Genomic DNA, 23,513 nt, shown 5'->3' with positions numbered 1-23,513 from the left:
CTTTTCGCTTTTAATGTTGTGAATGTGGAAATAACGGACAATAAATAAATAAATTAAAACACAATCCTTTAATAATGTATTTATTTATTTTAGATACACGTGCAGTTTTGAGGGGTGTTTAAAGAATTTTTGGACAGAACGAGCATGTTTGTGGGCAGATTTTTTTCAAGTATATTTTTAATGACTTGAATATTGATTTGTATAGAAACGCTTATGGAGCATAAAGCAATGTTAAGCCACTACAGCATTTCTAGCATATAATCAACATTTAATGCCGATGAAGAGGATACAAAAACGATAAATTACCAAATTAACTGAGATTTTAACACACCTTAAATTTAAGTTACGGGTTTACAAACGTGGTTCGCGATGTTCGGCGTATTTAGTCCCAAATCGGATTCCGTACAGTCCTGTGGTCGAAAGTGGCGCATGTTTTACGCAGGATATATTCGGTATATATTTGTTAGGATATCCAAATATTCAGAAATCCTATTAATCACATTTCCTTTTCTGCTGCGTTTGATTATCACCACTCACAAAGTGACACTGTATCGCAGACGTAACCATATTTGCGTCTCTCGGACTGCGTCGTGACGCAGCTTTGACGCTCACGTGACTCGACTCGTGATAACAGGAAGCAGCAGTGACACTTCGAGGATGCTGCTCCCGCTGCTGCGGTGTCTGTGAAACTTTAAAGATCTAAATCACCCCCCGTCCCACGGAGTCCCACGGAAACACACAAAAATGACTTCTATCATTAAGGAAACGCAAAGGTGAGCGGCCGCCTCTGAAAACGCAAGAACACAGAGACAAAACGAGCCAGTTGTCAAACGCTGAGCTACCTGTAGCTCAGTAAAGGTGATGATATTAAGCTTTAATGCATCAAAAGATTGGATGAAGTACTTCACAGCTTTCCGGGACACTTTGCCAACTTTATGTTAATGTATTTTTAATAGTGTGGATTTATTAATCTTTCCTTTAATTTCACACAGCCGATACTCTATTTTCCTTGTTAAATCAGTAGCATGGTTGTATTTAAAAGAGCAATACAATCCAATTGGCTGCAAAATACAGGCTATCTGATGTTTTTTTAAATTTAATTTAATTGTTTTACCCTCTGATCCAGCTCTCGATGGTCCTAGAAATCTCTAGTAAAACACCCTCTAACCTCAGTTAGTACATTAGTTAGTACACTAATATGTACTATAGTCAATCAATCAGACAGATGCTTCCCATGCAGAATGCTGCAGTCAGATGTTCACCAACACAAAGAGAATGGACAACATTACACCTGAGCTTCAATCTCTACACTGGCTGTCTGTGTGTCAAAGGATCCACTTCAAGATCTATAAAGCTTTGAATGGTCTTGAACCTGAATACTTGTCAGATTTACTTGTAGAATTATGAAACATCCAGTCCTCAGGAATGTTTCCAGAGTCAGAAGGAAACAGAGGAAACAGTTTTTAGTTACCACACTCCACTATTTATAAAATTATATTTTATATTACATTACTGTATACCTTGTAAATCACCGTGAATTGCATTGTTTTTTAATGGTACTATAAAAACTTGCCTTTCTTCTAGTATATAAAAAAGACGTAAAGAAGTAGGCTAGAAATGTAAATTAATTCTTCAGAAATGATCATTTCTGGTGCATGAGGGTTGCTACTTGCGCTGCAAAAAGTGGAAGTTGTACAAAGGTATATTTTCATGCTTGATTATTTGTGAAAATACCTCACTTATTATAAGACCTCGTCATATGAATATTATGAAATCATGGCTTATTAATACTGAATTATTGCAAAAACAAAATTGCTAATGCAACTCGTAAAAGTTGTAGGACGTTCATGACGGCGAGTTTGGAAAGAATTGCTTACATCTAACTGAAAATATACTTTGAGGTCATTTTATGTATTTCGTGGGACAAGATATGTTGACGAAAAATTTGACAAATAAATTTGATTAAAATGTCACATTTTGTAGTTGGAGTTCAGTAAAATCTTTGGAGTGTTGATTTAATGAATGGAATTCTTCAGTAACTTCTCTATATATGCTGTCATATTTGTATTTTATATATGTTCACATTGTCATATTATTTGCCTTCAAAACTCAAATGACGTTCTTACTTCTCCTGTACAACAGTTGTTTTGGAGACTATGCAATATTTCTGTTCACAACGTATAGGAGCGCTTCTGAAAATCACAGACGGCCAAAGACAAACATCTGTCGTCAGCAGGAAACTCCGATTTTGTTTGTACACTCCAAGCTCTGAGCACTGCCGCTGTCATTCGTACCTGTGACTTGTCTTTCTAAACAGCATAAAAGAAGCTGTGACTTTCGTCAACGCGATTGATGTGAACAAGTTCGCCAGGCTGATCTCCCGCATCATACAAAAGCTCCATCTGAAGGTAACAGGGCCTGAACGTGCTGTCCGTGACAAACGCGAGGGGCTTTCGCGGCAGAGCGGACAGTGCATGAATAATGACTTACAGGAACGTCACTGTAATTAATGCACATGCAAGCTTGGCCTGTTTGATTGTACTGGTTTGTTACAAGACTTTGGGCCTTTTATTCTGGGAGGATATTCATTCCATTGTTTTGACCTGCAAGGGGAAGATTAAGTGCTCCTGGTTAATAATGTTATGTCAGGTAACAGACATTTTGACATGCGATAGTAGCAAATACACGCACGTGTAACCCATAACATCGATAATGATGCTTTTTGATAAACAGGTCTTTGTGTTAGTCCTGTTAAGTCTTTGTTCAAGTTGTTAGTTTTGTCATGTATTGTATTGTCTGAAATTGAAAAGTTCTACTAATATTAATATGTAATTGTATTTTAGATTGCTTATGGCAGTCCTGTGCCAGTTATTGTTCAGCGGCCTTTGGTTTGGGTTAATAAAGGCATTTTACTACAGCTTCAATACATATTCAATTGCTCCAGGTGACAATGCTTTTATTGTGTTCTGTTTAATGTGTATTCATATTATGGAGTACAGCCATTCAATGTAGCAAATGTGATGCTGCAAACTAAGACTATTATATATGTTGCATACTTGGATTGTTGTTGCCAATAAATGAAATGAATATACGAAATCAACTTAATTGACTTTACCTGTGATTTAACTGTCTGAAGTGAGTCTGCTGTGATTGTTGTTTTAAACTCAGAAAACCTCATGTTGTCAAGAATTAGAAATGCTCTTCTGTTTAGGTAGAAAGACTTTTCGTTTTTACGACGACTCTAGAGTATTTTTCACATAAATGCTTTAAGCACATCTCTTTCAACAGGGAGAGCGCACATTCAGCGAAGACGAGGAACAAAAACTCCAGGCTGCTCTTTCACTGGATAAGCATGCTCTCAATTTGGTCCTGGAAACCGCTGCCTTCATACTCGAGCAGGTAAGGGGGTGGGGGGTCTTCTGAGATTCTTTGTTACATCACTTGAGCTGGCATGGTGACCTAATCTATACTGTGTTTCCGTGTGTTGCCAAAGAGACGACAGTGAACAAGAGTGTGCATTACTCCTCTCTCTTGCCACCTAAAAAAAAAAAATCATGTCTTTAGTGTACATGGAATCATTCAGTATGAGGAGAATTTGGCAACAGTTTAGCAGTTCATTGTCTTTTATTGCTTGTTCTTTTATGTTTTAGATGAAACAATGAGCACATTTGACCAGCAGGGGTCTCTGTTGGATTAGGAATGATTGAGCTTTACAACGTTCTCTTTAACCTACTGGCAGCACTGATAAAGAATTGCTACTTTGTATTTCTATTACTGAACCCTCTCCTCTCCTCTCCTCTCCTCTCCTCTCCTCTCCTCTCCTCTCCTCTCCTCTCCTCAGGCAGTTTATCATAACATAAAGCCGCCATCTCTACAACAGCAGCTGGAGTTGCTTCACCTAAACGCAGACAAGGCTGAGGTGTTTTCTCAAACCTGGGCCACTGCTGGCCCCGAACTAGTGGAGAAGCTAAAGCGGAATATCTTTTCTCCTAAGAAGGTACGGCCTAATAAACAACATCTATTTAGATTCCAGCACTAAATGTGACAATTAAATTGTGCCGATAAATTTGACTTTTCTCATAAACTGAGCACTCACGAGGCTGTAATGCCTCCGAAGTGCTCGGTTTATGAGAAAAGTGGAATATTAAAGTGGAAATAATACTCAATACTTTACTGCCAATATAATGGCTTCCCCGTTATTGTGCAAGGTCTTTCCAGCAGCTGGCTCACTGGGGATTCTTCCCGAGCGTGCACAACTTGTCCTATTAATTTTAACACTTGTTTCTGTCTACAGCTTGATTAAACAGTGAGACTTCAAACAGGGCAACTTTCAAAGAGGAGTGCATTAAGATCCAGCAGCAAACATAATTCTAAGTGTGTACACATCATGTGTATGATGCTGGAGTCGCTGATGCTGTCATATGTGCAACATCTCACCCGTGTCTCACAAGACGCCTTTGTCTCTTCCTGCTGTGATGCTATAATGTGCAGGTGTTGACTTCCAATGATCCACATGCATCCTCGGCTCCTGACTTGCTAACTTTGTCGCTGACATCATGATCTAGCTGTTGAAGATACAGGGCTCCCGTGGACTATTAATGCGGTTTGAATTTAATTTGTTAAATTACATTTATCTTGATTTTTTAGTTTTTTTTGCAATAGTTTGAAGAAGATGTGGAAAAAAAGCTGTGAAGTAAGAATGTCTATGCATATCCTCATTCGCCCAGATAGGAGCCATCTCAAAACAAATTTAATCAGTTCATCGGTTCATGGTGTTCCCTCGGCCAAGTTCTTTAAAATGATTCAGTTTGCTTCGAGGCGCAGTACAGTTTCACAACTAAAAGTGTTCATTTCTTATCAGCGAGCATAAAGCAAAGTGAATGATGAGAAGATGAATTGAAATAAAATCATAGAGTTTTTTTTGCCTTCAGAACAGCATTCATTCTTAGTTTTCAGTACTTTTGCACAGTTCTTGAAGGATTCTGACGGCTCTTAAAGAACTAACCTTGAATTTTCTGTGAAAGCAGAGGGGAGCTCCAATCCTTCCTCATAAAATTCCAAACCAAGATCAGTGACATGCCATTACTTTTCCTCACTCTTTAATCTCCTAGTGACATTGTCAGTGAGGTTGAGGTCGCCTATACCCGGCTGCAGAATAGATTCTGGCCAATCGGAGTCTTCTCTGATAGTACTTCACGATGGACAAAATCATGCCTGTCATTCCTCGCCATTAATCTCCACCGAATCCCAAACTCCATATGCTAAAATTACAGCTCCGTCCTTGTAAGAAGCCTCCGCCAACTGCTCTATTTCGGAGGAACTCACTGTTGTACAATCCTGCAAACTTTTTAGAAACTGTCTTTTTTTAGTTTTGTCGCACTAAATGTTGACTTATTTGTTCTTCCTTTCATTCACTCTGTTGCCGTTTAAACACTAAACGCTTCTGTTCACTGAAACTGAATGACATCGCCCTCATTTGTAGTGAACGGTGATGATTCCATCAAACGCCCACAAGGAAAATAACAGATGACGGAATAGGAAATTAAAAAAAAAAAAAAAAATGCATTAGTTGATAAGAGTACTCTGCCATTTGCCTTTTAAGCATAATGATTTACTCTGCCCATTTATGTTTTCACTCAAAATTAATAAAAAAAAAAAAAAAGAAGTAACAAATCACCATGGAGTTGTGATTTTCAGTCGCACTAATTTGAATGTCGTTCCAGTCGTGAAAAATGTGGCGGAGTCCACCTCACACCTGTCCTCCACTGCTGCGAAAGCATCCAGCCCCAATAAGTCACACATGCTTTATTATTATGGCCTCTTGCTGCATCATAAAACACTTAACTGCTCTGCCTTGACTCAATGCTGCTAATCTATCACACGGCTACAGCTGACTGATGAAATATCTCTCAGTAAATCAGCTGGACAGGCTGTGAATTGTTAAGATTGCAATGAGAAGCCACAAGGCTTTTATAGAATTTAAGCATCATGCAGGATTGTTTTTCGTTTTTTTTTTTTTTCTACACATTTAGATTTGTTTGTCGAAGGTTAGGGTGACAGAATGATAGGCTGACAACCAGCAGCTTGGAAACAAGGCAACGTTAACATCAACTTTATGGTTTTAGAGCCGTAAGTCATATTTGAATCCGTGGTAATAGAGATGCTTGTATCAACGCAGTTGGCAGCAGGTCGACCAGACTGGATGTAGTTAAGGAACAAGCCCCAACACTTTTGCAGACTTTCTTTTTAGCTGAACAAGTTGGGATTTTTCTGAAAAGCTTTTTTTTTTTTCCCCCAATAAAAGAAAATAAATCCTCAAATCTGGTTACAGCTGACCGACAGCTGATGGGTCAAGTAAATATATAATTTTCCTCAGTTTAATGATTTCTTAATGATGTCAGTTATTTCTAAACTCATAATGTATCTGTCTTATAACTAAATACTTTTAACATTTTATTTTAATCATCTGATTTTGTCGAAAAAAATACAAAACCCAAGACATCTTTTCACATACAATTTTGTTTTTATTTTTATGACTCACAAAATTACATGAATAACAATAAAACAATGTAAGGTGAAATGATTCAGCTCATATTTAAAGTGTAGAACGTTTATGATTTGTAATAAATTACATGAAAACACCACACGCAAAGTACTTAAAAATTTTTTTTTTTATATCACATTACAGGAACATCCAGAGTATGTAGGTGTTTTGTGTCCATATGCCTTAATAAAGAAATCAAACATGTTTAACTTATATCAACAGAAACATTATTAGTTACCTGTTTTTTTTTTTCTATGTCTATTTTCCCGCCCTTGATCCCCAGCAGCTCCCCGGACGCCGCACCCTGCCAGCCCACCTCTCTGAGTGTGGGCGGTTAAGGTTAAACTATGAAGATGAATACGAAGGGTTAAATGCAGAGAAATAATTTCCCAAGAGGAATAAACTATATGTAATATACTATTTCATCGGAAAAGTTTCTGTCTCTTTGAAAAGGCTGAAGGGTCATTTATTGGACTGAAGTTTGTCTTTCTTTTTTTTTTTTTTTACTTCTTGACGTTATTATTTCCCCATTTCATTCTCTCAGCTGGAGCATGTCGGTTGGCAGTTGAACCTGCAGATGGCTCAGTCCAGCCATGCCAAACTGAAGTCTCCCAGTGCCGTCCTCCAACTGGGGCTCCGCAGTGAAGACTCTGAGGTATGAATACATGCATCCAGCTTATACTTACCATATCGACTGCAAACCCCCTAATTACTACAACTCTCACTATGCATTGCAATTAAAGAACTGTTGTTTTTTCTTTGTTTTTTTTTAAGCCAATTGAGAAGCTTCTCCAATCTGTCCCCTCTTTTCTGTCTAATAGATGGTAATCCCACTGGTGTCAGTCTTGACCCAGAGGTAGCGCTGCATCTGGCTCCGGAGTAAGTGTAGTGTAAAGAGCAGTGATCAGGGAGCTTGTTATCTGAACCCTCCAGGGTCTCTTTGTTCTCCAGAGAGGATTCCTTGGCTGCTAAAATTGGATAGTATATGCTTTTTTATATTGGGAGGAGGTCGTTGCTAGAATTGTAACTGGCATCGAACTGTATTCATTAATGTACAGTATTGAGGCTCGTTGACAATATGTTTTCGATTGTCTAGACCTCTACTGAGGCCATTAGTGTTGATTAGTGGAATTCTTTATTTATATTCTGAATCGTTTATCTTTCAAACACAAGTTAAAGGGAAGGCGTTTGCTATAGATTATACAAATGAGGCTTGCTCTTGAATATTGTCTATGTCCTTAGGGAAACACTTGGAAACATGGCATCAGTGTTCATTCTGGCTTTCCCGTTTCTATTTGTTTCAACTCAGTTAAATATGTTCACATCCCAATTAGTTAATGGCATGTATTTAATAACCAAGACCTCATGAACCATTGGTCCGTATCCATTGGGACAAATATTGCACTGTCGCTGTTTTGCACGAGCGGTGCAAAGGCAAATGTGTGCGTATTTTTCACATTAAATGCTTTTAAGACTTTAAAGTTCCTGATTTAATTAAGATATTTCATTCAAACTAAGTGTTTTAATTCATCCAATGATCTCAAATAGGAACATATACTTGGTGAAATAATTTTGATGCTGTGAGACACATTTGAATTACCTTCTACACATAATGAATGCAGCAAAGGATTGTTGGTATTTGGCATGGACATTTTTAGTGATGGCCTTCAGGCACTCAAATGGTCTCTTTTAAAGCAGGTTCTTGTCTCAAAATGGTGGGACTGATTATCCCTCGAGCCTGGATGATGTTCTTCCATCTGACTAGTCAAGTGTCTTTCTGGCATGCTGCTTTCTGTTCAGTCCCTGGAGAATGCCGGATCAGCCTAAACTTGGAATTATCCATGACATATTTAAATTTCCTTCATCTTAAATACGGGCCTATAGGCGTATGCTACAAAAAAAATTATGTTTTTCCTTTATCTCTATGAATGTGACACCAACATTTTCTTTTTTTTTTTTTTTACTGTGTGTCTTGGAATATTTTCAGCAGTTTTTTTTGAAGGCATGCAAAAGAGGCATTCATTTATTTAAATCCACTTACACAATTCCCCCTTGTGGGAGTAGATAGCCGGGGGACTAAAACAAAACTGGGTAATAATGTAAAGGGATCAACTCTAGAGCCCTTCTGAGATTGAGTTCTCCGGTTGACCTGCAGGGGGCACTGTTGGCTCACTGATGGGGGAAGCTTCCCTCGGGGCAGTGAAGTATCTGAGATGGAAAGGATTCCTTGTTTAACTTTGGACGAGGGGTAGTTTGAGAACCCATAGATTTTGTTTTTGTTTTTCCCCTCTATAAAATTTTCCCTTTTTTTTTTTTTTTCCCCCTGATTAAAGTTTACGGACAATTTCTTCCAAACTCACTGAGAATCAATCTGTGCAACTTATGGGATGTCAAAACATTGCATTGACTGAGAAGTAAATTAGTTGCAAATTGAAATGGAATTCAGCTGTAAGTGTCATACTAATTGCGGTGCAGGTTTCCAACATCCTCACAACTAACTGTGAGCGAAGGGAAGGCAAAGCGAAGAAATTAGTCAATAAAGACGTGTGGAGGACAGATGAGGCGAGATGCAGCGGGGGGGGGGGGGGGACAAATAAAAGAGAACATGGGGGGAGCAGTTTTGAAAATGAAGAAAAAAAATGAAAGAAAATCACAGATGAAGAAGGGGAAGCAAGTGTAGCCTTCTGTATTTTATTGATTGCCTGGAACCAGAGAGGAGAGCTAAAGAGCCTCCCATCTGACTAGACTCCTACTTCATTAACGCTCTCCCTGAGGAAGAGGAAGAGGAGGAGGACTGCCAGGGTTCTTCACATCTCACAAACCCCAACAATAAGTGACACGGAAGAAAAATTTCATGCTCGGAAATATATTTGATATTGTAAGTAAGTGGAGTGAATTAAAGAATATTTAAGTATAGTCTTTTTAACTATTTGGTGTTTTTCAAAATCCGTCTATCCCAGTTTATCAAACCCAGAGTGGTGGGGTGCTGGGAGTTGGTGTACACATCGAGAGGAACCTAAAATAATCTAAAGTAACCTAAAATGCACGTGTTTGGATTGTTGGAGGGAAGAACATGCGCACCCCACAGAAAGGCACCACAAGCCAGGGTTTGTTATGGTTGCTTGTATTAAAACTGAGGAAGCATTTCATAACGCCACAAGAGTGAGCACTCTCACTTATTCCCATAAGGACCCTGAGGAAATTGCCTTGTTCAGCATAGGTATGACATAAGACCTGTTGCATCGCTTGTTATCTCCAAGGAGAGGGGAGCTGAGACAGAAAAATGACTTGACTGATCTGCTGTCACAAGAAAAGTTCGCAGGAAGAGCTTGATGAAAGCGGATGGGCGTAAGAAAGACAATCAGTATGAAGAGGAAGGTGATAAGAAGGACAAAAAAAACTGAGAAAAGATAATGAATACTAGCTGAAAATGACAATAGACATATGACAAGAAGATGAAGTAAGGTGGAATTTATTGAAATTCCTCCCCGAGGTCACTTTGAGAAACATGAAACAGCAGTGGAAATGCTCATATGAGAAGTCTCTCTGCCTCCAGGAGTAACGAGAAACTCGTTAACGTTGTGCTTTACGTTCGCCCATAGTCTGCTCTGCTCCTGCACCCTGACACCCTGTTAGATAAAGCAGTCCAGAAGATCGATGGCACTAGTATGAAGTGAGACTGTGTAGTTTTATTCATACTTAGATGATGTAATCTACTTTGCTGCTTTTAAAATCACAAATCTATATTAAGGGCACACATAGTTTGCATTAACATGCATGTTTGTAGCCGATGTCTTCTTTTTTCAAATATACATGATTCTTTTCGAGAAACATGTTTTGATCAAGTTCTTGCAGTTTGCACTTCAACTTGAGTATTGTTATGACAAGAGTACTTTTGTCTGTATTTAAGTACAGTCAAAGCAATGTCTTGTCATTTGTAGTTGAGTACAATTTTTTTTTTAACTTTTCCATATTAGCTGTAGTTTTCGCTCGCGAACACGACTAAAGTAACAGGGATGAGGACATTATCCGTATTTGAAGAAGGCTTCCGAGAGCGCACTAGGTAGAATACAAATAACTTGATTTATAAATTATTTCAGTGGCACAGACCTTGAAAAAGAACTACACAAACTTCCCATTTTCATGCGGCGCTGTGTTCTCTTTGGAGGTTTGGTCTTTGTGGGACGAAGCTGTGTTTGAAGAGAAACAACTAAAAACACTGGTGGCGTCCTGCCTGGGTACCTGGTGCTTGACTGTGCAAGAGTCTAGTGCGTACACGTCTCCTTTTCACTTTTTAAGTTGCTTCGTCTCTTCCTCTTTTACTGCGTGTGCTCCTCTGGGCCTCCTGCTTAGGAAGCTTCAGAAAATGTGGCGCAGAAGGATTATGAAGGAAAGAAATGGAGAAAAAACAGAGGAGAAAAAAAAAATCTAGTGGTCGATTCATTTAGGTGTTTGATTCGCACAAAACCACCTGTTGTGTTTTCTGCAGGAGCAGATACGATCGAAAATTAGTGTCGCCACATGCCAATATTGCAGTTTCATGTGTGAGTTGCTTAAACCTTTTGGGGTGAGTAATTATGTGGTAAAAACCTATTTTTATATTCATGGACGCAGTGTCTTCTGTGATTTCCAAACAATAAAAAGTGTACCGAAAGCAAATGGACCAGTGCAGAATAAGCCGAAGAAAGGGCAAAGATAATTAGAGGGACACCGTAAATTAAACTGTAAATATACAATGGCAAGATAAGTGCTTACAGGGGCCATTAGTCATTTTAAAATATTTGTCCACAGAATGAGCAGACGGGTATAAATAATACATTCAGCTGCCCCCATTCATTTGTGCAGGAATTATTCAGGTATTCGATGGTCAGGAAAGAGCAAATTTGGCGTCTTTTAGATAGAAAAGGCAAATGGAGATACTTTTAATGAGAAATTCATATTCTTAGCAGTAAGTGCAATGGGTCTAAAATGGTTTGACAAGTCATTCGGGAGAAGAAAGATACGGCAACATCATTTTTATAAAGGTGACCATATATGAGTTACTATCTTACAGGCAGGACCTCACATTCCTGCCTGAATTAATTAATTAATTAAATAAATAAATAAAGGAATAAAGGAAACACACAATTCTTGTCTTTTTCTCACTCCTGCAAATGTATGTGAACATTATTACAATTAAAATACAGATAAATAGGGGGGGGGGGGACATAGTAGTAGGGTTACACATGTGAATAAACAAGCTCAAATACAGATACACGGATACAACATGCGCACATAGAATTAAGTAGTCCTAACTCTCTCTCTGTCTCTGTCTCATCTGTATATATATATATATATATATATATATATATATATATATATATATATATATGGCGATTCTAATACAAACTGTGTGCACTTGCAAGCAGCCACCACTGATTTCAATATTTGTCATGGACACGCTAAGCTGCTAAAGCATGGGGTGAGCTGGTGAGCTAATGTAGCTTCTACATGTTGGCCCAGACTTCAAAGGATCTCTTTAGTTGATAGCTTCAGACAGACTTGATGAGAATTGATCAAGCAAAGCTCTTCTAAGTTCTGTACTCCAAAAGGGGGAAAAAAAAGTACTAAATGTAGCTTTAAGCCAAATCCCAGAGTCCCACCACCCCCCCAAGCAGATTTTGTTTTTCTGATCTTCCTCTCATTGACCATTCAATCAAAAGTTGCAAGTGAGGACAGCTTTCTCCCTCCAGAGTACCCAGCTGGACACCACCCAAGTGCTTTCATTCACTTCCCAAAGTAACTTCCCACATCACCTTAGATGTAGATATGGGTGGCTGATCAGTCAATTAGTTGTCAAGTCAGTTTTATTTATGTAGCCCGATATCACAGATTTGTTATGAGTGGCAACACAATCTGTCTGGGATATGTTCAGACTCGATCTTCTGTGCTTCAAAAAAAACAACCCAAAAACACTAGTGCGATGAAACCTCAGAGAGAGTGAGGCAAGATAAATGTGTATTCTACAAAAAAAAAAAAAATTGGATGAGTGTAAGTGAAGGATGTTAAATAAAACCTATAATATATCAGTAAAGTGATTGCACCTGAGCCTGAGATCTAAGAGTCGGGCAAACCGCACCAAGTTCAAAAGTCACACTCACAATTTGTTTGAGAGGAAAACAAATACACGGAGTTCACCTTAGCGCATGCGTTTGGATTGTGGGAGGAAGGAGAAAACCCACGCATGCAAAGGGAGGAACTCCTCTCTGAAAAAGCCATGGCCCACAATTGAACTGTTTTTTTGTTTCCTGAGGCATAGTGAGAAGTATCACAGCACCACGCGCGCAAAAGAAAAAACAACAATAATAACATCAATTTATCAAGCTGAAAAACAGAATAAGTATTTGTTTGTTGCTTCTCAATGGTTTTTTTATGTTTAGAATAGAATATGTATCAGTTTTGGACTGTTTGCATTCTGATATTTTACACTGAATCGATTGGTCCACTCTGGAGAAGAAAAAAAAATAGTGATTGTAATAATCGTGTGCGGTCAGAGGTCGGAGGTCGGAGGTTGAGGTCAGCTGGCAGAGCTGTGGCTTCCGGTAATTTTGTTCCGCTGATGGATTTTGACTGTGAAAGTTTTGCCCTTGTGTCTCTTGTCCGTGTCTGATCTGTCTCTCCACTGGCACAGTCTGTACTTTCTTAATCCGCGTCACGTTCTTTCTTTCCACAATGTCACCCAGTATAACCAAATGCATTGAATCACCAAGCTGTGTCGCTCAAGTCTGTTCTCTGTGCAGCTGAAGAAGAAAACAAGTGGGTTTTCTTTTGATCAATAGTCCAGATGGATACAAAGCTATCGCGGTTTATAAAGCTTTTAGTCAAATTTGAGCTTCAAGTATTGCTCCAGCTGCACTTGTTCAAATTTCTCGTGGGCCGAGTGTCTGTAAGCATCATAGAAGCTCTACTGTTAATTGTGTTCATTCATTCAAGAGTGCTTCTGAATTGTCTGCAAGAGTATATTCCTGTCAGATCAGAGAGCAGCAGCATCCTCGACTCCTCCATATTTGCACTAATCTACCTCAATCTTCCTTTTTTTTTTTAATAGATCCCAAAATAAATGCCATATTGGAATTTGTTCTTTTATTTCTGACTTATTCATGAGTCTTCCATGGATTGTTTGAAATTTTTGTGTCAAGTTGTCCCCCAGCTAGCGCTGCCAACTATAAGCCAACTAATTCTAGTTTGTGGAAACCTGCTTGTTTGTGTTATCAAAGCGTCAGACATGAAAGACTTTTTCTTTCTTGTGATTCGAATTTATTTCCTCTGTTCTGGCTTACAACACTAGTGCTGTAATCACGGAGGGAACCAAAGCTCTTTGTTCGACGGGCGCACAATAACACGCGCACTCTCACTCCACTCACTTTTTGAGCCCTCCCCGTGAAAGCTTCTGACTTTTGTTTATTACTGCCGTGTGATGAGAAAATGCAATTAAACTTAACACTCCCGACCTGTGCGAGGAGGCGCTGTGATTAGAGCCTCCTCAAACATCTGTTACCCCCTCGTGTGTCTCCATCAAGCTGGCATCACGAACATCGGGCCAAACTTTGAACGCATCACAAAGCTCTCCTGACAAGTTATGTAAAACCCAGTTCTTGGCTCCCACACACAGTCATTGTAGCAGGGCCCAACAAACACGCATCCAGCCTGGATCCAACCTTTTCATTTTTTTTTTTTTCATTCGAGGGATTACATGGCCCAATCAATAAATTGGAGAGCTCTGATGTAAATGGTACCATGTTCAAATCCTTCACATCAAGCCACCCACCAGCCAGGGAAGGACAAAAGCAGCTTTGTCTCACTCTCTACTTGCCTTGCTCTACATGTCCCAAGATGCTTTGTTGCTTTGTGTGCACATCTTTTTAAGAGTCTCCCTTTTCTCTTCCCATCTCTCCCTCTCTCTTGCTCTCGCTCTCTCTCTCTCTCTCTCTCTCTCTCTCTCTCTCTCTCTCTCTCTCTCTCTCTCTCTCTCTCTCTCTCTATCTCACCGTCGCCCTTCCACTTTCCCACTGTGATTTGTTTTTTTTACTGTGGGATTTGGGATCCCATTCATTGGGGAGCGCATTGTTCAGCTCATATCCATTCCAGTGGATGGGCCCCTAGAGGCAGAATGGGTGACTGTGGGTGCTCTCTCTCTCTCTCTCTCTCTCTCTCTCTCTCTCTCTCTCTCTCTCTCTCTCTCTCTCTCTCTCTCTCTCTCTCCCCCCCCTTTGCCATACGATGATGTCATGGCCTTTATTTGCTCCGGGGGCGCCCATTGATTCTCTCCCCCTATTACACACTCTCTATATCTACCCCCCCCCCCCCCCCCCCCCCGACCGACCTACACTCCAGTTTTCCAAATTCTTTCGGCTCTCAAAAGGTGCCCGGAGGATTTGGGGATGTTTGCTTGTTGTTTAGCACACCCACGGTACATGCTTGACACCCAGATAGGGAAGCCATCAACCCCACAAATCCAACCGCAACTCCCATGTAAATCTCATTGATTTAACATCCTCCCTCCTCTCTGATTTTCACATCTCCCACTCCCGTGATCAGCTTTTATTTATCTGCGGTCATTGAACCCGTTTGGTTTCACACCCAGTTTGTGAAGTGTTCATTAATCCCTGGATAATGCGGTGCCATTTTACCAAAAGGCTGTAGCGATAGTTAAAAAAAGAAATTGCTAAAGAGCGATATTTTTACATGTGCATGTGTGTGTGCATATTTTTTCCTTCCTCATTTCAGCTTTTTGTTGGGGTTTATTTCAGAGAGGCTGCTTTGCCTCTCAGATGAACTATGTCGGAGTGAGAAATCTATTTCAGCTTAAACAAGACACACTGATTGCAGAAGCTCCGAGCCAAATCACATTCATTCATTCCAGTGAAAGTTGTTTGATAAGCATTCACAAACCCCCCCCCCCAATTCAAATGCCTTATAATGGTCCAGGAATAATATCACGTCATGCACAGGTTTGGTGGATATTTCTTCTCTGGATACTCATTGTTTTGTTTCATATTCTCAATTGTCGTTGTGTGCTTGCATCACATTGCGACATTATATGATGGCAATGAGAGGATATGCGCCATAGACCACCTCTTCTGCATGGGAAGAATGATTATAATGACTGAGTTGGATCCTGGCACTGTTGTCATTCCACATGCAATAATAGGGCACAGAGTGCTTCCTCTGCCTGTGTCAACAAATAGTTTTTTTTTTGCTGCGCGCCCAGCTTCTTTGATGTTACTCTGGTATTTTGACTGAAAAATAAAACACTGCTTAAGATTTTGAGGTTTACCAATACATGTATTTTTATTTTTGCACAACCTGTCGAGAAGGTGCGATGATGCACAGAATATAAAAAAATATCAAAAATGTATATAAACAAGGCTTTTAAAAAATCCTTTAAAAACAAATATGCCTATGTGTGGAAAATACCTTGATTTTTTTCTGGTGCCATAGCTCGTCCAAATGCAGTTGGATGATAATGTAAAGTTTTGACATGAGTGTGGCAGTGATGCACGCCACCCACAGAGGCATGGAGTCAGAGGTTCCAAAAACCATTCATTTATTGAATAAATGAAAACAAACTCAAAACTCTCACACACAGAGACTCTGCGGTACTGTGTCTCCCGCCTGTCGTGTCTCTTTAATCATATTCACCTTGTAACCTCGCTAGTGTATGAGCCCCGCAGCTCGTTAAAATGTTGGAGGGCGGGCTTACATGATGCACCTGAACGCACCACTCGGGTCCTGTGTTTAAAACCGGACCAACATGGCGGCTCAGACACAAACTTTCTCTTTTATTACTGAAACAGTTCAGCGAAATGTACTTCTGAAAGCATTGGAAGGGAGAAATAAGCTGTGCAGTTAAAACGCTGCTTCGAAGATGTGTGCCTGCTGTGAGTGGGCGTGGCCTACGAGTTCGATAGCTTCTCCCCGGAACATGAACCCTTTTTTCGGCAGCTGGCTGACGTCACAGCCTGACGTCACAGCCTGACTTTTCTTCTTGTTCTTAAGGGTTCTTCTGGGAGTATGCAGGGGCCTTTAGGCTACTCACCCCCACCACGCCCTGTACAACTAAAGTTGAATGAATCTCATAACACACTATATGTAAAATACAGTTTTTGTGTATTTTTGTGAGGATAAACTCTTTGGGTTTACACACCGTCTCGGGGTGTTTAGTGGACTGGTGCCACTTCAGTATGTAACTCTGTTGGTACACTCTTTTTCTTTCTTTCTAACAATTTTTTCTTTAGCCTGATGCCAGTTTTTCTCCTGCTGCTCACTTTGCAAGCTTACCTTTGTGTATATTTGAGACAGGATGTTCTCATTCAACATGCCCATGTCCACACAATATATTAAAACTTGAACAGTGATTGAAAGAAATATTTCCATACACATTTTTTGTTTTTGAATAAATGATACGCTGCTGCTCTGAGATTTGAAAATCCGATGTGTACATATCAAGGAAAATAATTTAAGAATCTTGTGCAAACCATGGAAACTGCCAAATGCTTTTTTTTTTTTTTTCCTCAAAGGTTCATCCTTTTTATGTTTGGTGGAGGGGTATCAACTAGAGTATGACTTCACTGTGATGTTTTGGCAAAGCTGAAATTGAAGAGGGGGCACACAGCCTTGTTTTGTGGGCAGTCTTGTGGCACTCAAATAAAAGGAAAAGTTTGGAAGCATTGGTCTAAACTAAAAAATGACAGGCTTCACAAGCACCGCCTCATTGCAAAGGATCTTAGTTGATGTGTACCTTAGAGGAATTTCACTTTTTTGACTCATTTTTAGGCGTCTGAGGTAGAATTACCCCCACGAAACCCCACAAACTGCTTTCCACTGAGTCGAATACTGTTGTGGTTTAAAATATGAAAAGTGCAGTGCAGAATATACGTCACAGCGGCTGTACAGCTTGATGTTTTTCACATTTTTTGATGGTAAAAAGGTCAATGTGAAATTAAGATTATGTAGATTATGAGCTTTCCATTTGTTTTCTTTAACTTCGGTCCATTCCCAGAAACTGTACCACAACTGTGCCCACAGCTTCCTTCCAGTTTTCCCACAATGCACTTCTTAATGAGCCTGCATTTTCATTTTGCACAGGAAATACCGAACGGAAAGGAATATGAAATGTCATTGTCTCTCGTCATAAGTGTAGTATATTTGTTAATGAGACTGTATTTATCTGTGGCTTTGTATTCTTGTTTTCGTGAATTATTTTCACTTTATCTTACGGTAGTCGCCAGTGTCTCCTGGAGACTGTACTGCAAAGCCTCTTGCCTCCGTCTTTTAGTCTCTCTTTTACTTGATCACTCTCACATACCCACATTTCAGCCCTCCCCCTCCCCTGTCGCTGTGTTGGAGGGCGACAGTGTCTACATACCATGGGGGCACAGGGTGGCTGCCTTGGCAATGGTCTAGCGCTGCCACACAAGGGGAAAAAACAGGCCAGTTGCTACTCGTCTTGTGCATCCACTCCCGCTCTCTTGAACTCACACACCGCTCACACAAACGCAGCGTTCCAAACACACACATGCACATCAGTTTCTCCACGACCCCTACTCTAACCTTGTGCCAATCTAATACATTAAAATGCCTACTGTTTCAAAGTGGAGGTCTTGGCTGAAGAGGTTGAGTGCCTCTTATCCTAAAACCTGGCACAACTGTTGCTCGTTCAGGCTCACATTACAGCATGCTGGCGAGCAGCACTTCTTAGTTTGGCCACCCCGCACACATTTAGGAGAATACGATTTGACGCAGCTTTTTTCGATGGAGTCTCGGTGTCATGTTGTAGTAAGCAGATTCAGAGGTGAGCATAGGGTTTGCAGGGAAAAACTTCGACTTGTTAAAGTTGAAAACTTTTTGTCAATCACAAGCACAGGCATGTGGCCTATACACACACACACACACCCACACAAAAAAGAGCCAGAAACTCAAATGGAAATCGCTAATATTAGTTCACGTCATGCTTTCAATATCCAGCCATTATAGCTTTTTCTCACGGCGGATGCTCCACGGTATGAGCATCGTTTCCCAGCCCCGTTGGAAGGAATGCAGAGCGTGTGGGCTTGGCAGCAGAGGTCGGTGTATGACATGGCATCTTTGCTCTTTTTGTTATATCAGGCTACGGTAACTAGCCGCAACCACCGTAATCATCTTGTTAAGGTTCACACATGCCTCACGTTCTTTGGCTCATTTTGTCTTGGTGCTCGAGCCAGTGGTGTCTCCATTTTCTCTGGCTTGCAGTGTCGAGCTATTTAGAGGATTTTAAACAGGAGTATTTTCGGTGTAGAAACAGGCCTGGAGAAGAATTTTAGGAAACAACTGACTATATTGGATAAGTAAAGACCCGAAAAAAATAATTTGTTTCACTGTAATTAGATGTTTGGTTATCGTGTGATGATGAGATTTCATTACATAACATTCACAGCAAACACAGTAGAGACTCATAACTATAAATGTTGATTTTGCTGTTTTGTCTCACTTGAGGAGGCGATTTTAAAAGGTCGCCTTCATATTGTGTCATGGACAAGAACATGTTGGCAAGGTGTCATCTACTTGCGTCTCATAGATGTCAAAAAACAAACTTTCTGTCACAGAAAACTCATTTAGTATTGTAAAAAAGCTTCAGTGCAGACCCCTCTCTATGGAGGGTCACAAATAGCCATTGCGTTAGTGTAAAACAGTGAATGAGGCTGAAATATATGAATTTAAAATTTAATTTCAGCAATCTTCAGAAAAAAAACCCCAAAACAGAACAAATAACACTCAATTGTTCAACTAATCAGCCGAAAGGGTGTAGGTTGAAGCAAAAACTTATACACCCCATCACAAAAAAGAGCATTTAAACCCTACAATCATGTGAATCATAAGTACATCAACAGAGATATCTGAAAACAGTCCGACAGAACTGCATTAAGAACATCTGTCTGGTTTAATTCCAATTACTTAAGGGAAAGTGAAGTTTTGGCTAAAAACAGTAAAATCTTGAGGAGGGGAGGAGAGATACAGGCATACGTTGCATATTTTGAATATTGTAAATATAAATTATGGTCCAACAGAAAACTCCTTGAGTGGTTCCTCAGTGAGAAACGAGCAGAAAAACATCTGTTGTATTTGCTTAATGTGCAGCCAAACAAAGTCACTGCGTTTATTTTCTTTTAAGTGAGGCAGTAGTCATTCATGTGCTGAAGTCATGCATGTTCTTAATGTGGCACCCAGCGCAGTTAAACACAGTTAAACACAGTTAAACACGGGACAGAGATCAGTACCAGCATCCGGTAACCCCATAGGACAGGATGGAAGTGTCTGCATTTCTGTAATTCTGTAGTTTAGCTTGGTCAGCGCTAATCTCTCTGACAAACAAGGTATTTTTCTACTGGCCCCTTCCACAACAAAAATAACCGATTTCTTTCTGCGGTTCAGTCTTTGTAAGATGAAAATGCATCACTTGAAGTATCTAAGAAGAGGGTTTTTGGATTTTTCAACTATTATAGGATGTGTCCCTGGTGAGCTGTCCATTTGGCAGATTTCACAAGTGATCCCGTAGCCCCACATTTTTTATTTATTTATTTATGTTTAAATGAAAAGAACAACATCACACAAACATTGTCTGATAAAAAGAAAATCTTTGCATTTGTCTGGAGGGCACCATTTGAATTTACTGTTCCTTGTTAAAATTTTGATTTGGAGCGAAAGCTGTTAGAAAACAACATGTTTTCCACTATGGCACAAATGTTGTTTATATGCTCTCAGGCGTTTTGAGATGTATCATCATTGGTGTGGGCATAGCCTAAATTCAAGAGTGGAAAGGCTTTCAGGTTGAGCTGAAAGTCCTGAGCGTAGTGAGCATTGGATAAATAGTCCGCAGAGGCAGCGCTTCCCTCTGCCCACGGATAAACTGCCAGTTCCAGTCATTCCAATTCAGGGTTTGGCATTTTTTAGGTTTCATATGTGATTTGTCTCCTTTCAATGTTTTCAACCTCCATCGTGGCTGTGTAGGCGGTGTGAACAAACAATGTGAAAGCACCAGGCTATTTGCAGATATTTATTTTTTATTTTTTTTGGTCAGGTGCCATTCATATAGCGTACCGCTGTACATTTTACATTAAAATATCAAACCCCAATTTCGTCAACCCTGAATTGACTCCACTAGACCTCTGACAGCGTGCTATGGCATCTGGAAACAGGATATTAGCTGCTGATCCTTTAAATGGTAGAGTTTGTGAGGCAGTGCCTCTACGGAATAGACTTGTTTGTCTAGCTCATCCCACTGATGCGCCATTGAATTCAGATCTTGTGAATTTGGAGGGCAAGTCAAACATCTCAGAGCCGTTGTTCTCACACCACTCTTGAACACTGTTTGCCTTGTGGCAGGGTGTAATACCCTGATGCAAGTGGCTGCTGGCATCAGGGAGCACAGTTTCTATAAAAGGACACACATCCTCCACAACAGTGCAGTCATGGGCAATATTTATCAAAGTAACATCCACATAAGATTGCAGAAACCCAAGACTTTACCTATGCTATGACGCAGTTGTCGAGCCCTTCGACCCTTAGAGCACTTCATGCTTCTTTCTGCTGACAAGTTTTATGGAGATGCTGATGGACTTGGCACCTGCCCACACTGCCAAAGGTACCAAAAGCTGGTTTAATGACCATGGTGTTCCTGTGCTTGATTGGCCAGCAAACTGGCCTGACCGGAACCCCAGAGAGAATCTCTGGGCTATGGTCAAGAGGAAGGTGAGAGACACCAGACCCAACAATGCAGATGACCTGAAGGCTGCTATCAAAGCAACCTGGGCTTCCATTACAGCTGAGCAGTGCCACAGGTTGTTCGCCTCCATGCCACGCCGTTAAGACGCAGTGATTCAAAAAATATTGAACATTTTCATAATATTCACTTTTTTTTTTTTTTTGATGTACCTGTATATTCCCTACCAAGACCCAGTCATAGTGGAGAAATTAGGTCTATTCTGAAATTCTGGCACTTGGACACTCCGAAGGGTTGTCATCAAGCTCTTTTGAAACATAATAGCGGCCCATTAAATAGTAATGGTTTTCACTCATACAACTCTTTTCCTCCGCTTTAGCAGCCCTCAAAGTGCTATACATTGTTAGTCCTATTCACAGTCACAGGAGGGGTTTGATGGCTCAGGGACACTTTAACATATGGACAGGGCGGTCGGGGAGCAAACCTTGAATTTTACCTTTGGGGGACGACCCACTCCACCAACTGAGCCACAGCTGCTCCCATTCATGTCAATCAGGTTTGAGCAAGAATACACCTAAAGCTGTGATTAATTTTTGCTCTGCAGCATTCACAACTTTCCCCTCCATCCTTCCATCACGCACTCTCTTATTGTTTTCTCGGTTTTTTGTTTTTTTTCGTTGAACAGAATGAATGAGATAAGGAGTGCATTGTGTGCAGCTGGGGAGAAAGTTATTTTTGGCAGCTCTAAAGGATGAGTCACAGCTAAATATTCTGAATAGATAAGACATCATGTCTCCGTAAGTTGCAGAAAAGGTAAGAAGTCGATTATTCCCCAGCCAAGCATCACCACTGCCGCGTCCATGCCATTTGTATTGTCGTCATCTTCCCATGTCTGCATAAGCTCATCTCTCTTGCCAGTGTTTGACATGCTTTCGTTTGCTTTCTCTTGGGTTTTTTTTTTTTTTCACCGTAATGAACTTACTCTCGTCTGTGTGACTCATTTGTCTGTGTGATAATTGCAGCAGGCATCACAGTGACGGTGAAAGCCCATGACAGTTTGTGTGTTTAGAGCATCACGATTGTCACCCGCTATTAGCAAAATGTAGCATTTTAATTACCGTGCATACGTGTCCCACCAGTTACAAGAGTTGTTGAAACGGAAACCCACAGGGGCAGATGTGAAGTGGGCCTTCAAGGAAGCATCATTTGCTCAGAATGAATAGAAGCAACAGCTTGTCCCGGCAGCATGTGGAAAAACGATGGCCGTGGTAAAAGTGCTGATGCTTCAGCTTGATATCAACATGGAGAGATTCTAGTCTAGTCTATTCTATTCTATTCTATTCTATTCTATTCTATTCTATTTGTGCGCTGCGTTCTCAAAAATGTCATGATGCAAAAGTTTTCCAAAAGTGGCAATCAAGCAAGCGCAGCCACTAAAAGTGACAGTGTTCAGAAGACAACTTCTCTCTCAAGTTCTCTTCTTCAAGTTCACACAAGTGCTTTTGTCATTTTCAAACAACTGAAACTCCTTGCATGCCTTTGATGAAGAGTAGTGTGCACATTTCAGTTTGAAAGCCGGAATCTTTAATGCATCTTTTTCAAGCAACACTACACAACCTGAAGGTACTCAATTACCAATGCTATATATATATATATATCAGAGCCGGAAAAATGGTACAGATTAGTCAAGCATTCACTTGATTAGCTAATCTATGACTTAAAAGCCTATTAATTCTTGTTCTGTTGATCAGTGAGTTACTACAAATTACACAGTGAGAGTTTTCTAATTGCAGTTTTCTATTATTTTTCAACATTACCGCGCTCAGGAACTAGCTGCCGTTTGAATCAAAATGTTTTTGATTATCTGCTTTGATTCTGAAAGATACTTTCTTAGCGGGGATGAGTTGTCAGGCTGACTAATATGACAAGCTGCTGCTTGTGTGGCAGGAAGACAAACCTTGACACACAAAAGGTATAAATTTTACATGTTCCCTCAGAGAATCATCTCTTGAGCTTGAGTTTCTAAGTACTGCACAATTGTCCGTTTGAGCGTGGGCTGATTACAGGTGTCTGTCACAACAAGTGGACTATAGTACAGTGTTGAAAGGGCCTTTGTTTTTTGTGCAAACAGAACACTGAGGCATATTTGAACCTGTTTACATGTCTGCCTGTCTGTTTCCTGATAATGTGGGTCAGAGAAAATCCATCAAATAAGTAAAAAACAAAAAAAAA

At 40.2% G+C, this 23,513-nt stretch overlaps 1 protein-coding gene across 3 annotated transcripts in view; it reads left to right on the top strand.

Annotated features, from left to right (window-relative positions):
• Positions 1 to 610: 610 nt before the first annotated feature.
• Positions 611 to 23,513, top strand: part of commd10 (COMM domain containing 10) — a 59,176-nt gene continuing 36,273 nt past the window's right edge. The window contains exons 1-6 of one of the 3 annotated variants that reach the window (XM_080468035.1): positions 615 to 773; positions 2,318 to 2,408; positions 3,289 to 3,399; positions 3,842 to 3,997; positions 7,089 to 7,199; positions 7,366 to 8,022. In XM_080468035.1, the coding sequence (XP_080324161.1) occupies positions 745 to 773; positions 2,318 to 2,408; positions 3,289 to 3,399; positions 3,842 to 3,997; positions 7,089 to 7,199; positions 7,366 to 7,404 (537 nt within the window). In that variant the 5' untranslated portion in view covers positions 615 to 744 and the 3' untranslated portion in view covers positions 7,405 to 8,022. Of the gene's footprint in view, positions 774 to 2,317; positions 2,409 to 3,288; positions 3,400 to 3,841; positions 3,998 to 7,088; positions 7,200 to 7,365; positions 8,023 to 23,513 lie in introns of those variants that run through there. The other 2 variants (XM_080468033.1, XM_080468034.1) reach the window with 2 other exon arrangements.

The sequence above is a fragment of the Lipophrys pholis genome, assembly GCF_963383615.2.
Source record: "Lipophrys pholis genome assembly, chromosome: 7".
Taxonomy (NCBI): Eukaryota; Metazoa; Chordata; class Actinopteri; order Blenniiformes; family Blenniidae; genus Lipophrys; species Lipophrys pholis.
This window is presented reverse-complemented; position numbering and strand designations above follow the sequence as displayed.